The sequence below is a fragment of the Melozone crissalis genome, unplaced genomic scaffold (assembly GCF_028551555.1).
Source record: "Melozone crissalis strain CALT ecotype California unplaced genomic scaffold, PUWL_Pcris_2 ptg000016l_1, whole genome shotgun sequence".
Classification (NCBI taxonomy): Eukaryota; Metazoa; Chordata; class Aves; order Passeriformes; family Passerellidae; genus Melozone; species Melozone crissalis.
Window position 1 is genome coordinate 29950980 of NW_026535794.1, and position 18255 is coordinate 29969234.

The 18255-nt window shown below is 37.8% G+C and overlaps 1 protein-coding gene across 1 annotated transcript in view; it reads right to left on the reverse strand.

Annotated features, from left to right (window-relative positions):
* Positions 1-1207: 1207 nt before the first annotated feature.
* Positions 1208-18255, reverse strand: part of CRPPA (CDP-L-ribitol pyrophosphorylase A) — a 104523-nt gene continuing 87475 nt past the window's right edge. Inside the window, exon 10 of the mRNA XM_054273858.1 lies at positions 1208-1669. Within this exon, the coding sequence (XP_054129833.1) occupies positions 1565-1669 (105 nt within the window). The 3' untranslated portion in view covers positions 1208-1564. The remainder of the gene's footprint in view (positions 1670-18255) is intronic.

Below are 18255 nucleotides of genomic sequence, written 5' to 3' on the forward strand. Positions count from 1 at the left end.
AATTCTTTAGTTCTTCATTTATTTGTGTGCTCTGCATATGAACAGACATGAATATATGTATGAATAAAATATGCCTATTGTATAGTCATACACAGAGCTAATATGAATGCTTATGTTGTACAATGTCAGAAAAGGACAAATTATTAATCAAAGCAGAGAGAAGAAAGAAGCAAAGAAGAAAGCAGATGATGCACAAGAAATTTGTTAGTTATCTTTGCATGACTTGTGTGTGGAAGAAAATGTATGCCTTGGATATAGAACCATCAGCTGACAACTCTTTATTTTATTTTGGAATGAAGGAAGTTTGGGACCAAGATCAGCTTCTAAAAGGGATTTAAACCAAAGATATAAATAGTCATGTGAAGGGAAAGGGACCAAGCAGGGAGCTTGTTATCCTAAGTTTTGTCTGAGCACCAGAGGGAGTGGAACATGGTGGGAGTAAGGGGAGGGATGCTGTTTATAGAGGGAAACTTGCTGAACTGACAGTGATAGACTGAATCAGGGACACACTGGACAATTCTAGTGGGGATACTTCTCCAAGACTTTATTCATATCAAATATGTAAGACACTAACCTAGCCCCTTCATAAATTGCAGGAGAGACAAAATCCTGGGTCTGATGCATAGGGAAAGACACGTTTTCAGGGACGCTGCTTGTATTGCTCTTAGTGGTTGTGATACCTGGAGACACTCCACATAAAAACCATTCACCATTTCATCTTCCTGTCCCAATGGTCTGTACTTGACTATCAGTGCTGAGTATCTTTGAGTTCATAATGCTTGCTCTCCTTGCTGCTATTTACTACACACCTCTGCTAACCAGCAAGAGATGAGAATTGTATTCTTTTGCATGAAGTAACAGACTCTTCCTATTTCAGTGGAGCTACAGGAGCTCTGAACGATGGCACACGGGCCTGGAAGAAGTGCAGCACCACGAAGGCTACAGCCAGAGCTCACTATATCTGGAAAACTGGGGCTTAGCACTTCCTTGTACCCATGTGTATCTTTTCTCTGATTTGAGGTTACCTTCATTCCACAGAGAACAGGCACCTGACCTTTCCAATACTTCCTGCAATTTGCATTTCTCTTTATGGCAGGAAAGCCACACTCTGTAAGGAACTCTACATTCACTAAGAGGTATTACAGCAGCAATTTTAAAATAATTTCATGTAAAGTAGATGAGCTGTTCTTTAGGATTAATTTATCTGAAATAAAACTTAATTAATGCAGTCCTAGAGTACAACACACACACATACTTAAAGACCATTTTGCATGAATGCTTTGGTGTCCTCTGTGCACCTTTAAAATGATCAGTACCTTGAAAAATATTTCAGTATCATTCCTCACAGTATATACCCAGTGTATCTCAGAATTATTTGTATTTCCTTTTACACTTTATACATAATATTAGATTGTATTTTAAATATAAAAAATATGCTATTAAATGATCTTAATAATAAATGGCATAAATACAGAGTTTTCAACAAAGAATAAAATTACTTAAGACCTTTGGTGAACAGATGATGAAAACTAACATTTCCAAAAGCTACACATGATTTATGGTCTTATGCTACCAACAGCTGGCCAATAAGCTCTGGGTTTCTGTCCTTTATCAATGCCATGATAAGAGCAGCAGCAGAATTTACTGTCTCCTGAAGCAGCAAAGGGTCCTGGAACAAAAAGAAAAGGAAAAATGAGGGAGTAGGGAAAACAATGTATTTACAAAAGTGTAAAAAGTAAATATTTAAAATCAATTTTCAATTATGCCAAATTACCATATTATTGCTGAAGAAACAAAGCTCTTTATTAGAAGAAGAACTTCTAAAACTTTTATTTTAAGAAAGTGCAATTTCATGATAATAACTGTTTTCTCCAATCTTCTTGTTGCAAAACTGCTAGAATTTCATCTACTCAGAGACCACCAAAAAACTTGATTCTGTCACTGGCTTCCTAACTGAATTTTAAAATCTAAAAGGCAGTAAAAATTTTGGGGTTGAAAACATGGAACAAAATACAGGATTTAATTGACTGGCAGAGTTAAAAACCTGCAACTTTAGGCACCTACTGAGTCCCATCTGTAGTCTACCAACTACTTGAATTCACAAAGGCATTCAAGCACTGTGATTTCAATGGTTTAGGCTGATTTTTGTATCAAATAACTTCAAAAAGTAGTCTGGTTTTGATAGGCAAGTATAGAAACCAACACAGGAAACAGCAATAAAATGAAACACTGATTATAATTGAGCACTCCAGTTCATATTTGAAAGATTCCTGTGTCTAATTACCAAGTTTTCTTAAATGTATGGACTATAAAAGTTGGCCTCTTGCTACCAGTAAGATTTCCATTTGTGCACTGAGGAAATATCAATAGGTGTAGTCAGGCATGGACACATCCCTGGAATGAGAAATAGGAGAGAACAATTTCTGTGAAGCAACAGAGAAAAAGAAAGGTCTACAAAACTCTAGAGGTAGCGGGAATCTACAAAGAGAAATCAAGAGCTGTTCTCCATGGCCATGATGGATAAAACAATAGGTTTTATCCATCCATTTATTCCATGATGGAAGCAATAGATCAGGACGAGTATACAGTGGAAGAGATTATTGGACACATCAAGGAAACTCATCAGGAGAGTCCTATAACATAAGACTCACATCCATGTAAAATGTGATACAGATAGATCTTCCTGCCTGGGTTAGGAGGATGGAGCAGTTTGATTCCACATCTTTTCACCTCTTTTTCTAAGATGCTGCACAAAGGAAGAATTTGTAGAGAACACTTAAGAAATTTGGACTAACGGACAAATAAGAAATTGTTTCCACAACTTATACAAAAACACAATATCAAAACTTGCTCTTTAATAAATAAGGCAACTGCTGAAGGGACCTGCCTATTCAGCTAGCACAGAGGGGAACTGGAGACTAAGAAGTTGCAGGTGAAGAAGAAAAAACTGAATGGGAAAAGGTGTCCCTGGAACATTCTCAGTGAGGAAACAGGTCCAGTGGAGAGTCACAAAAAATGATGAGAGGGCTGGAGCACCTCCCATCCTATGAAGAAGGGTTGGGGTTGTTCTGTTTAGAGAAGGGATGGCCCTGGGGTGACCTTGTTGCAGCCTTTCAGCACTTAAAGAGGGCCTACAAGAAAGATGGGGTCAGACATTTCATTAGGGTCTGTGGTGACAGGACAAGGGGCATGGTTTAAACTAAAATAGAGTCAATTCAGACTAGATATAGCAAAGAAAGTTTTTATGACGGGCGGGTAAAACAATATAACAGTTTTCTTAGGGAGGTGGTGGATGCCCCATCCTTTGAGACATTCAAGGACAGGTTGGTCAGGGCTCTGAGCCACCTGATGTAGTTGAAGATGTCCCTGCTTACTGGAGCAGGGCTTGAATAGGCAACTAACCTTCCAAGGACCCTTCCAAACCAAACTATTCTATGATTCTACGATAATGCTCTTATTAACTTTTTTTACTTATGTAAATGAAATTAAACATGCCAGAGAAGTAACTGGAGTGAATTAGAAACAGCTAGTTTATAACTGATTTTTTTATCATTCTTGAAAAAATGCTTTTTGTATTTGCCTAGCATTTTGTCATAAATATAATCAAATAATTAAATTTGTAACCTCGCAAAAGATTACACTCCTCACAAATTCATGTTATATATTTCAATATGTAGTAAAATTTTTTATTAGAGTTCTACAAAACTGTGGTAGAATAAAAACGCTCATGACATGTGCCTTGCTCAAGTGACGCCTTTTCAGTTAAACAAGGAGTGCAGAAGGCTGCTGAGGTCCTGCTCCTTCAGAACCCTTTCTCATGGGCCAAGGGTGCAAAGGCAAACTCAGACTTCACTGCTGTGGTTCAGCAGGGCACTCAGTGCCTCATTTCCCATGGGTATGGAGTGCTGGATAAAGCACAAGGAGAGCGGAAGTCTCATGCACACCCACTCAGAGCTGCAGCTGCTTTCAGAATCCAGCAATGCAGCTCTTGCTATTCAGCAATGCCAAATCTCCTTGTGCCCTTCATCACTTTTTGTTCAGTCTATCTCAAGAAGCACTTCACAATTACAGACACTGTCTTCCAAATGGGCTTCCAGCCATATCTGAAGTTGGCTGGAGGTGTAAAGTATTTTTTTTCCATTTCACAAAAAGAAATAAAATACACCTGGCTCAGAATGCTCCTAATGTTTCTCCCAATAAATCTTTCCACATCCTCTGTTGGTTACTGGATTCACCACACATTCCTTTGCAGTAATAAATTATTTAAGTCTCTGAACATAAAAGGAAGCAAGAGAAAGAAATTTAACTTTCACAGGAGAGATTGAAAGTGACACCCTAAGATTCCTTTAAACTGAAAAAAGCCTTTTCTAAAGCTAAATCTAAGGCTTTAGTGCTAATTTCCATGTTCTTAAGGAAAAACATGCAAAGAATTATGAGTAATATTTGGAAGGCAGGCAATGTGGCAGAATAATGTGCACAGAAACCTGCATATAGAAGTTGTCTAAAAACCACTGAAACTGACTGCTGAGTTGAAATTGGTTCAAAACCAGAAACATAGTAAGTAAGCAGCACAAATTAGAACTGCAAGCTTTACAGTTACTTCACTTCTAATAATCTGATTATTAATACCATCATTATAACTCTTCAGGAAACCTACTGGCCCCTGTGTAGGATTGGTCACTCTGTGTCTGTTTTTTGGAAATAACCATAAGTGGTTTTCTTTAAAGGAATGTATGTCATCTCATTTAGGAAAACTATGTAAAAAAATGTAATAGAAAATATATTCTTATTTTAAATACAGTTCCAGTTGATGGTTTAACTGCCTCATGAAGTACATACTGAGGATTTCAATAAGGCGATCCTCTAAAGTATTTATCATAGGGGTTATTAATTTTAGATTTGTGCTAAGGGTCCTTCCCAGTAACATTATCTCATTCTGATTTCAGGGTCACCCATTCACTGAAGAGTGTCCAGCACCTGGGCCCAGGAGCCAGCCTCTGAGGGCAGGAGAAATCAGTGCCACAGAAATCAAATCAAGTATGTGCTGACTTCAACTTGCTTTACTCTCACAGCCACAGTCTCACTGGAAGGAGGTAGTGAATAACACGATGAACTGGACTCCTCCAGGAATTTCAATTTGTCTATCCCGTATCTTTCTGAGAATCAAGATTCACTCTTATGATAAGAATCATTATCGTAGCATCTCATGGTCACTGCCTGGGCATAACTTAAAACTTTTGTTCATCATTTCTAGTCATTATCACAACCACCCACTCCCAACAAAATAAAAACAAAAACCCCAAACAAACAAACAAACAAAAACAAACACAAAACCAGAAAATAACTTTGCAAAAATTTTAGCTACTGAATGGTAACACATTATTCAATGACTGATGAAACAGTTAAACTATATTTTAGGTATTTCTTGTTTCAAAAATCCTGCTAGGACTCTCTTTATTGTAGGCCATCACTCTGCCTGTAAGCAGTTATTTTCAACATAATTTGAACACCAGAAGCTGTTCTAAAGAAAATTAAAAAGAAATAAAATAACAGGACTTAACAACAACCCAGGAAAGGAAAATAATCCTGTGGGCCCTTATTAATTTAAAGTTAAACAAACAAGTGAACACTTCAAGTCCTCTGACTATATCCTTGAAACACTCATGGTTTTGACACTGCAATGTTATTTCTGGCAACAATGCTGATTACAGCTGATAGTGCCTACAGGGAAGCTTCAATAAGGATGCCAGGACAAACAATCTACCACACCTAACTCCATTGCACATACAGGCCTCCAAACTTCTTTTATATTCAATGGCATAGCACTAAATCATTCAAAAATCTCCTTATTAGTTGCAGGAAGTCAAATAATCAAGCAGAACCACGTCCTCACATGTTTAATTGCCTGACATGTTTGCCTATATTGTAAGCAGGATAAAAGCCAGGATGTCAGAGCAGGAGGATCAATACAAATCCTCCTCCCCTGCAGCCCGAGAGCTCTCACACGTTCCTGCCCACCCACTGCTCAGCACGGCCAGTCCCAGGCACAGAGCACCCTCCAGCGTGCCAGGCAGTGACCGCACAGCCCTGCACACACTGCTCTGAGAAAACAGGAATGGTTCTTGCCCTCATTAAAGAAATCCTTAAAAAAGACTGTGACCTTTGAAGACTTGGAGGCAGTAATGACTTTAATGGATTAATAACTGAAGTTCCACATGATCAACTGGTGTGCCACGAACTCCCCTCAAACCATTGTGATATTCACTGTCTACTCATTTCATCCAGTTGACTGAAATGATTCTCCTGTAAAAAGAAAAACCACCCCCACCACCCCCCAACCATTTCTTGGCCATTAATAAATAGCATTTTTTATTGTTTGAACGGATTATTAACTACATTTATAAGCTAAAACCAAAACTTTTACCACTTTATATTTATGTACTTTGGAAAAAAAAGTATTCAGAAACACTGCCAATGTTACAAACCATAAATCCACATAACAGCACTTTGATTCCAAAATAAAATATCTACTTTGTCTGTTATTAAATAGTGAAAATATTCCAATGTGACCATGTTGTGTGATGGCTGTAACTCATACTCAGAATTTATTTGATGTATAGTTTCTGACTGTAGGGGTTCTCTGGTCTGCAGATTAAGACTGGGAAGGGCTACAGGGACAGAGTTAAAGTTGTGTTTGGAATATGTAATCTGATATTTTACAAATGTGCATTTATTTAAGAAACTGTTAGGATATCTGAATACTTACTGACATTTCCCTTACAATTCATTTCCTTGCTTCAATCTGTTTAGGATTTAGGTTTTTTCCCCAACTGAAACTTCACATATAGGCATTTCAATGTACATATGTACTAGCTTTGTTTAAGAATAGTTTGAAAAACACACCTATCCTTTTCAGCTCAAAAAAAAGAAAGCCTCTGCAGGTATCACCTCTGTCTTGTTCTGCTGAAAGAATAAAACTGCTGTGTTCCATTATTTGCACTCTGTCTTGCTCTAATATTATTTGACATTCCATTAAATAAAGTTTTTTAAAACTAATAGAATTGTATAGTCCTGATTACATGGCTGACAGAAAGCCTGAGAATAGGATTTAAAGACACTGCTAAACTTAGGCAATATCAGTATGAACACAGTTATGTTTGCACCAGGAACACAAAGAGGGCCGGAGCATGTGCTGGCATGCAGGCATGCTCCTGCCCTTGCTGTTCCATTGTAAGCCTGCTCCCTGGCACAGTTTTGGCTCCTGACAGCTAACATGTTTCCAGACAATGGCTGGGCATGGTTCAGGGGACAGCACAGGCCAAGGAATGCTCCCAAGGGACAGGCTGAATGAGGCCACCCTCTTTTGGGAATGAGAATGTAGCCATATGGAGATGAGGCATGCTGTGCCTTTTAGCCCTAGGACAACAGAACCATCCCTGGCCTGTTTTTCTTACCAGTATGGATACAGCCTACATACCACTGGGAAGTGACACTTGAGCCTTTCTGTCCCTACCAGATGCATCAAGAATATACAGAGCCACAATCAAACAGTGCCCCCCAGACTGAGGCGCAAATTCCATGTTGCTACCACAGCCAAGCACAGTCATCAAAAAAACAAAAACTAACCACTCTGTAGACACCTTCCCCACTAAAACAGAGAAGGAAAGAGGGATGAACAACACTACAAGACAGTAACTGCGCTGTACTGCACATTCTTGCTACCTTAGGGAAAAAGGCTGGAGCCAACAGAAGGAACTCGTGCCCCCTGCTCCTTTTCACAGTGTGGATATGGGTGCACAACAGGAGACATGGGCAGAAAAGTGCTGAAACAGTCTCTGTTCTGGGAAGCATCTTGCTAAGAACTATGATGGCTGTACAAGAGGAGCTGCTGCTAATTTAAAACTCCACAGAATGCTGCAATTTATACTAAGGCTATACCAGATCCCTCCAAAACTCACCTGACATCACATACTGAGTGTTTCATCTGCTCCAAGAGAAACTGAGTGGAGAATCTAGCCTCCAAAACCTCAGCACTTGAAATGTTCTTCCTCAATTAATACTTTCAATTGAAACAGTTGTTCTGAAGAGGGACTGAGGTTCTTCCACTACCAGAAATCAATGATCTAACATGGTTTGTTGTTTAATCACACCAGGAGGAATTAATCTGTAGATTCACAAAGAAGTATTTTTTCCCCCTCAAGATATGTACTGGCATGCATCTACACATTAAAGAAACCTCCATTTCTGTAATAGTACACATTATCTGAGGTCTCCTTTCTTCTTAAAATGCTTCCAAATCACGTTTTTAATCCATTTGCCAAAGGATCTATTGATAAGTGTCATCTCATACATGATATCAATGCAACAATTTATCTCAATAAGAAGATAGCTATGCAGATCATTCTAAAAGATAAGGAAAGTATTTCTGTGGATATTTTTATGTTTTCTTTCAAGTAATACATAAGTAATTAAGGTAGCACTTGAGTTCAGCTAGGTAGCTGGGATCAAAATTACTAGAGCAGGTTCATAATTGAACGTCTGTACACACAGCCTTCCTTTCTGAACTAAGAAAATGCAATCAATTTTTCATTAGTGGATACTCCTCAAAATAGAAATAATTTTGAAATCTAGATACTGAGGATGCAATGAGGATTGGAAAAAAGTGAGTGGCACAGGAAGAACCAAGCTGTCACTGTGCTTATGAAGTTTAGCAAACCACTTAATTAGTGAACTCTGATAGATCTGAGTTAATTCCCTGTAGTTAAATGGGCATACATTCACGATAATCAAGCCAAATCTGGATAAATTGTGCATAAATACTGTACTGTAACTTTCTCTCACACTTTTGATCAGCCATGCTTCTTATAGTTTATACAAAGAAAATGGAGAGCCATCAAAATTTAAAATGACTGTGTGAATCTACTGAGAACAAACAAATATTTTAAATCTTCGGGAGTCTGTGAGGATTAAGTCTCCAGTGGTTTTGCTTTTATCTTTTCATGTAAGATTCACAGATTTAAACCTGAAGATAAACATTACTCATTTGTTAAAAAAAAAAGGCCAACAAAACAGCACAAACAAATAAACAAACTAACAAAAACTCAAATAGGATTCCTTTCTCTAGTATGATAAGAATAGACAGATTCACCCTAGATCAGCAGGCTTAAAACAGCTCCATTATCTACATATTCTACAGCATGTAGGTGACCAGGGTTCAGTTCCTTCCTTCAGTTCTCCAAATCTTTTTTCCCCCCTGTAAAAAGCACTGCTTGTGTGATCATGCCAAATGATCACTAAAAATTCCTGGACCAAAAAAACTCTGTGAAGAGCTTGTTATGAAGAACACTTTCAGTACATTCAATCACTGCGTCTTAGGCAAGAGTTTTCATTCAGCACTTAGCCACTATCTGATGGAAGCTCTTTACAAGAGTGACTGTGCCAGCAGTGACAGCACAATGCCTGTGAATCATCTTGCCCTCTAAGTTGCTTCAAAAGCTCCCTAATCCTTGAGCTAGCAGCAGGTCTGCCACCTGTATGGGACTGGTACAAAAGTACTGGCAGAAATAGGCCATTTAACAGATGTGGTTGTCTGCAAAACTATATTGTGTGTTTGAGGTTTCTTAAAGGTGGTCTCTTAATACAGTATGTTACCAAATATGAAATATTAATATTAACATGAAAGGTATTCATGTTAATATATGTTACTGTGCTACCTACAGGGTCTATGAGGTGTCTCTCTGGTAACCTTGAAAAAAACAACACAACCAGGGTTTTTAAGGGGAAGGAAAAAATTATTCTTGTCATCAGTACAGGAAAGCTGAAATGTTCCAGAGGCACAGGAACCTTGCTTTCTGCTCTGAAAAACTTGCTCACTGTGACTTGCTGAAAACCTAAGACTTGTCTGAAGTCGACTGAAGCTGTAGCAAGTCATTCCTCTGTTTTCAGAAAGTTGTGGATCAATTTGATAGCACTAATAAATTCAAGTGGAAGTAGGATTTAAGCCTTCCCCACAGCAGCAGGACATAGAATCACAGAATATCCTCAGCTGAAAGGGACCCACAAGGATCATTGAAGTCCCAACTCCTGGGCCTGCACAGGACAGCTCCAAAAATCACTCCATGGGCCTGAGAACATTTTCCAAACACTTCTTGAACTCTGCCAGGCTTGGTACTGTCACTACTTCCCTGAGGAGCCTGTCCAAGTTCCCAGCCACCCTCTGGGTGAAGAACCTTTTCCTGCTGTCCAACCTAAATCTCCCCTGACACAGCTTCATGCCATTACTTGGGTCTGTCACTAGTCACCTGAGAGAAGAGATCAGTGCCTGCTCCTGCACTTCCCCTTGTGAAGAAGTTATAACAGCATTCCCCTCAGAGTGTTTGTGTCGTGGGTTATCTGCTGTCTTGTCCACTGTGAGAGTCCATCAATACTTCAATGGGCTGCAGCATGGAGTTTTGCAGCTAGCCAGGAATACAGAGCAGACCCACCACAGAAAAAATGAGGTAACAGGTGCTGGCCCCCTGCAAAACATAACATCCTAATCACACAAATCATTTACAGACCGCTGCACTTCTCCAGGCACCAAGCAAAGATGGAGCAGCTACAGATCTGTATGACTGCATTTGACATATGGGGGCTAGTTGCAAAGCAAAAGCAGCTCAGCACAGTTTAGCTGGTTTTCTCCTACTACAAACAGAAAGGCAGCAGTTTCAAGCTCTGTTTCACTTGATGACTGTTGTTTTAGCCCTCGCTGGACTTTTGCTAGGAGGAGGGCAAAAATGAGATCGTAGAGAAGACAGAGAGAAGTGGTAGGGGAGCAAGTCAGAAGGGGGAAAAGGAAAAATCCCAGTTAAAAGTTTTAATAGACAACTATCTCGCCCTGAAAATATTTTAAAAAACCCACTGCTAAAGATCAGGTGAGATTATATCAATGTCAGAGGCTCTGTCTGACAGATAACTGTGCCATATACTGCAGGTGAAATCAGTAATTTTAAAAAATCTTCAAAGAAGCACAGAGGACATTTCTACCCAGTGAGATCTGGGGTCATCAGTGTAACTGTATTACAAAAGAAAAATAATAAATTACAAAAAAATTCCAAAAACTACCTATTGGGAATAGAGGAAACAATACAGCACTTCTTCAATAAACTTCTAGCACAAGCAAAAAGTACATATTTAGGGTATATTCAACACAGTATATTTCACTATTAGAGGTTTTTCCTTTCTATACCATATTGCATTGACAAAATTGATTGGTTTTGTCACTTATCAAGAAAAAAATGAACACAGTAGTTCACAAACATCTAAGTTGATAACATTGTACAAGACATGAAATGCTTTCACTATCACAGATAACAGAACTTGGCATACAAATGTGCTGCAACAATTTCATATACTTTGTGACATATAATTTGTGATTGTGACTAGCAGGGTTATATAAAAAGACTGGACAACTTTTAATTAATGACTAACAAAACTGTAAGGTTTTTGGAAAGAATGAGTGATGCATTTGAATCTCCTGGGGGGATGCTAAAAATCAGTGCAGAGGAAATGTGAGCGTTTTTTTTTTCCTTTCTTCCAGTCTGAAGCACATTTTTCTTCCCTTCTATAAGTGCTAACTTTATATAGAATATAAGCATAATAGACATTCAGCTCTCCAAAATAAGAAGAGGCATGTGTCCATTCAGTCTTTAAAATCTTCATTATACCACTCCTACAGACTGTGAATAATCTGAAATACAAGCACATGGCTGCAGTAACGAATTGACTGGAAACATTCCTTTTGATTACAAATATTTTATTTGAGATGGCTCAGAGGAAAAACCATATGGCCTTCTAAAAAGCAACAACAACAGAAATTCTTCTTTGGGGAAAGAAGTAAACAAAACCCAAGAGATACTGAGGGACAAAGTATGCGTAGACATGTGCTGGGCTATTGTTCACATCCAGCCCTGTGGCTTCCAGACTTTTAGGATGATAAAATCAGTTCAGTGGGGTAAAGGCCACATTCCAATCTTGGTTACAGAAATACAAACCAAAAGCAATGACAGTATTACAAGCCTGGTTACTTTGCAGTTGCAGAGACTGAATTTCAATTTTAAACTCTGTATTTTGCTACAGGAGATCTAATATGCAATTGGTTTTAAACTGTTCTCTCAAAATTTCAAAAGCAGTTTTAAAGTGACTCAGATGTCAGTGTTTTGGGCAGCAAGACACAGTGAGAGGGAGTGACTGTTCAGAAGCTCATTGCTAATCGTTTGATATCACAGATTTCCCTAATTTGATACTCTTAATTGAATCTAGCTAGTTGCATACAAAGTGGCTGTCAAGTTGCATCATCTCATCATTCTGTGAGGAGGGACTGATTGCAGCATAAATCATAAAAACTTTGTGTACAAGTTACACACTGAAATATAAAAACATCTTTGAATCACACCTGAATGTCCATCCTACAGCTTTCATCTTAGCACTCAGAATCTACTTCTCTGACTACATGTCCGTGATGTTAAGGCATAGTTTATGTCCGTCTCTGTATTTTCCTGTCTGTAACTGAGGCTCTACACCCTGCTGAAATGCAAAAATATAAATTCCTTGCAATTCAAGACTTTCATGTAAGGCCAAGCTAGTTTACATTTAACAGAAGAACACAAACTACATGAAAAAAACTCAAACAAAAAAACCCCAAAAACAACGAAAAAAACCAATACAGGCTGATGAAAAAGCATCCAGAAATGAGACAAAAGTTACAAGGACATGAGGTGACATCTCTCCTTGGAGAGTAAAAGGAGAGGAGTCAGCAGGAGTAAAACAAGTTACAACAGAATTTAGTAATAAGATTTATTCCCTTTGTCTCTCACACCAATATTAGGTTTTAACACATCAATTTTGCAGTAATTCTGATTGTTCTCAACATTCTTTTGCACAAAACACAAACTTGTTCCAGCTCCAAAGCAGTCTTCATACAGTGAATGTCATAAGCAGAAAAGGAACTTAAATTTCTTGCAAGCATGAATGATTCCATAAGCAAAGTACCTCAAAGCACAGGTATGTTCAAAGACACTCAAAACTGCTGTGAATGGAGAAAATGCATTTGCACTCTATTGTTTTCCTTGAGGTATTTTACCTACACAATGTTTACCTACTCACTTAAGACAGGACAATTTATCTGACCAGCACTCTAGGACATGAGCTGAATGAATCCCTACTCAGAAGGCACAAGGAAATAATAATAATAACTTCTGAAAATGTTGATCCAAACTCTCAGTTTCTCTATTCTTTATTTCTTTGTCATCCTTAGTCCATAGTCTAAAGTCAGTGCAAATAGAGCATCTGTCCTTTACTTAGTTTTCAGCTAAGCAACAGTGGGAGCATATGAATTTTGAATGATTAATCCTAGCGAGAGGATGAGTCTTAAAATCTGGTGTGAGCAGAGGTTCAGAGAGCAGCAGTGAACAGTCTGCACCTAATCCAACAGACAGGGCAGGAAAGTATAAAAACACACTAGGAAACCACTGTGGTAAAGTGCTCTGTTTTCAGTGGGTAGCCAAGAGGAATGGCAAACACCTCATACACTGTCTCTTCCCATGGTAGTGTGGATGGATGTAAAGCCATTTGCTCTCTACAACTCCCTGAGAGGAGGATGCAGCCAAGTGGGGTCAGACTCTTCTCACGGGCAGCCAGTAACAGGACAAAGAGGAAATGGCCTCAAGTTGCATCAGGGGAGGTACAGGTTGGAAATCAGGAATAAAGTTTTAACAGCAGTTAAGCACTGGAACAGGCTACCCAGGGAAGTGGTAGAGTCACCATCCTTGGAAGTATTAAAAAATTAGTAGATGTGGCACTTCGGAATATGATTTAGAGGGGACTATGGTATTCTATCAAAGGTGGAACTTAATGATCTTGGAGGTCTTCTCCAACCTTAATGCTCCTGCTGTGATGGCTACTCTGAGTCTCACCCCCACTTGATCATCCCTCCACTGTGAAATCAAATGGAGGTCTCTCTCCTGCCATAGCTACTGATTAAACCATGGCACAGCTGGAGGGTAAATAGCCAGCGTCCATAAAAACCCCTTGAGTGAAGCCCAGTGATAGGCAGGCAGAAAAGAGCACATAACTTGCCTTGCAGCAAAACCATGGCAAACAGATAAAGCAGTTAGTAGCATTCCTCAGGGTTCACCAGTAAATCCTTATCCTTCAACTCACAATGTATAATCCTTATAGCTGTAAGGGGACAGATGTGCTTGCCTTTAGATTCTAGTTTTCTCTTAGGCTATGAGGGTCCAGCTACACCACAAAGACAGAGCTCACAGATGTTCTTTTACATAAAAATCAGTTTGCCAAGACAGACTTCTCTCTCTTTCTGCCACCAAGTATCAGCCCAAATCATGTAACACAATAGCCTGTCTATATACAAACAAAAGCACTCAAAATGAAAATATATCCAAGTGGTAAAACTTGTAAAATAAAAAAAAAAATTGTGCTTTTAGAAGAAATGCTATTTTAAAGATTTTAAAAGAAACAGAAAGAAATAGAATAAAAAAAGAATATAAAGGCAGTGTGTCCTGTTTTAGCAGATGGATTAATTTTACCCTATAATTAAGATATTCTATTAAAAATAAGGCATATTAAATATTTTATTAGCTATGAACACATATGTTTTTATGGGATTATCACTCAGTGTTAATCCTATTCTTCGGCTATGTTGTATCTTGAGTTGCATAACAGAAGAGACTAAGAGACCTTTGACACCTTCAATTAAACTGTTACCAAAGTTTTCTTTCAAAAATTCTAAAACCATCTTGTGCCTACTTGCAACTTAAAATATGTCTGTGACTGACTGCACAGGCAAGTTTGGTTCTCCCTAGTACCTTCTGTACTAGGCATTGAAGAAACTATCTACAGAAGTTTCCAAGGGCATGATTAAACATGATATGTAAGAGTTTATCACATCACTCAGTCTTCACTTTAAAATGTGGGTCATCCAAAGCTAATTGAAATCCATGGGCTGAACAAGTGACCAATGTTATTTTCACGGTGATAGATAGCATTATTATTTTTCATAAGAAAATGGACTGCCATTTTTCCAAAATAGTAAGGTAGAAGAGGTGATATTGTAGACTCTTGTAGACTACCTGCACGTGAAATGTTTTTTTTACCTTTCCCTATAAAAACGGAATATTCATCTAAATTGCTGTTGCCAGTATTTAGAAGTGATGCAAGAATCATGATTATCATGAGACTTGTATAATTCACTTGCAAAATGTCTAAAGTATTTTAAAATATGCTAATTTTGAACAATATTTAAAACAAACTGAAGAATAATTTAGAGGGTTTAACAAAATTGTTGGCTTATTCTCTGAATAGAACAGTCAAAAATGAAAGCAAACAGAACACTAAGTAGCCTCCACTCTCATAGCAAAAATCTTGATAGCATCTAACCATTACAGATCCTGGATGTAATACTGCTGAGGAATTTTAAACTCCTTTTAAAAAGTCAATACTTTTTTAAAATAGAAACTGTATAACAATTACAACATTTATGTTTAAGGGAAATGTAGTGGCTTAATTTTGTGGAGTTCTGGTCTCAGTATCCACAGTTACCGAGGAAATAATACTCATGAAAAGGTCAGTTAGTCAAGTGGGAACACTGGATGGCACAGATATGAATCCCAGCACTCACCCTGTGAGCTCAGTTATGAGAGCCTGCAGAGTTATTATGTCATAGATTCATTTGGTAAAAAAGGAAAGGAATGTAGCTCTGTTTAAGCCTTATCCAGAATTAAAAACCAGTTCTGCTGTTCAAATAATTTAGGTGTTAGTTCCAACTAGAAAGCACAACTTTTACTTTTTCTCTTACTTTGACTCGCTTTTATTTTTTTTCCTTCCAGCTTCAGTATTTGCTTCCAAATTCACAGCTGCATTTAGCAGTGCATGTATCCTTTTACATGGGCACTGATTTCACATTGTTCATCTCCTCAGCCTGTATTGATTAGATAAATGTGTGGTTTGGCTTTTCATGGACATGCTTTAAAAGTTTCCTCCGGACAAAAGAAGTAATCTCTGACTCCATTTCCACTAAATCCTCTCTTGATTCAATATCTCTTTTGTCTTCAACAGACTGTATTCCCTTGTGCCCGCTCTTGGCCTCAGCTTTTACCCTGCATGTTCTGCTTTCATAAATCTGCTGCCCATTCAGTCAGCAGAACTATGTCTGCAGCAGTACAGACGTGCCACAGCCTCTTCTCTTGACACTCCAGCTTGTCCTCAGTCACAATGTCCCCTTCACAATAACTGCTGAGATTCTCTTTCTATTACTTACTTGAAGCTTACCTGGTAAGAACTTTAACTTTTGCTGCTTAAAACCCTTTTATATGCTCAAAATATTCCATTCCCCCGGTCAAATAAATCCAACAGCAACATATTCCCTTCAAGGTCCATTAGGAAAACACAGGCTATCTTTTGCTTGAGGTTGTTTGTGGACTTGTTCCAGTCCAAAGATGGGAATTAAAAATCCTTTCTAAGTTACTGCACTTTGATTATTTTGAACTGGTGTCTGTATACCCTTTCCTATAACCAGATCAGACACTAGCAGAAAGGATTTCCTGAACTGTTTAGGCTAATCTTCACCTAAAAAATATTCTTCTGTCCATGCCTCAGTGATTTACTCTTCTTATAACAGTGAAGGTGCAGCACACATTTTTACACTATATAAACCAGACAATATTATAGAAACATGTAGTAGAAAAAAGTTCCTGTCTTCCACTTCCCTGAATTTTTTTTCAAATATTTGCTCTCTTACCAATATCCTGGACAATATAAGCAATGAGTTCCATAATCTAAACTTTCAAGACAAAGGTCTTAGTTTTATAGAGAGAATCATTAAGTCCAAACTCACTACTGAAATCTTTTTTAGTGGCAATTCATATATATGCCAAGAGTATTATTCTTATTGAGAGTAAATTATCTGACTTATTCTTCCTTTTAAGTTTTTCAATATACTTTTATACGATTCTGAGGATGGAAATTTGAAGTGTCAATTTTAATTGTGTGTATTTCTTCATGACCAATCTCAAAGCTTTATGAATGTACACTAGAATTAATTTGTTCAAACAAACTTTAAAATTAAAAAGGGCGTTGTACAAAATGATAATAAATATCAGTTAGGGCCATTATAATTTTGCAATGACATTTAAAATGATTAATCAGGAAATCTCTAAATATCAACCTAAATATCAGAAAAAACATATTTTAAAATTCAGAGCTATTTATAAACTGTAAATATGCCAAAAATCATCTTTCCCAAAGCATTTCTAGATTCATTCCACCTCATTAGGATGCATTTAGGGAAATAATGAATTTTAAAAGCATAGCATATGAATCCTTGTTTCTGCAACTACCATCATACTAAGTAAACAAATCACAGAATCATCAAGGCTGGAAGAGACCTTCAAGACCAGCAAGCCCAACCATCAGCCCAGCACCAGCAGAATCATCCCTAAGCCATTTCCTCATGTGCCACATCCAGACACCTCTTGAACACTTCCAGAGAGTGTGACTCCACCATTTCCCTGGGCAACTTATTCCAAAGTCTGACCACTCTTTCAGTGAAACATTTTCTTGTCTAATATTTAAATATATGGCAATCAAATTCATATTCTGCAGTCAGTAAATACGTGGAGCTCTAAAGCCAAATCAGTAAGAAGAAGCAATCCTTTATTGTCTTAATTGATAATGTTCTGAGAAAGCTGCCATGGACCCCAGACATTTCTCTGTGTCCTTGTGTTGGCCACTGTGATGTTATATTCTGCTTTGACTTTGGTATGTGCTTAAAGGAACCAATACTGTATTTACACAATAGATAATACATAAACTGTAATAAGTTATGACAAGCATTGTATTTCAAGACAATTATAATTTGCCTCTAGTAGATTTATAAGGCATGGAACTAAATACCTATTGAGTTTTACCACCCAAGAAGTACTGTTTTCGACTGAAATGCCTGGATTATATTACTGATATAAAATGGAAAATAAACATCAAAATAAGGAAACAAGAAATAGACTAATTTGTGAATGATGTCATTGCACACCAGTTCCAGGACATTAATTTTATCTAAAAGACTGAAGCTACTTATAAAAGCAATTGCTATCAGTTACTTTTCAATTTCTTAAAAGTGTTAGGCAAAGAGAAATACAGTTCAGATGAAAAGAACTAGAAAAGTCTGATAAGCAGCATTACAAAGCAGAAGTATTGCATGAT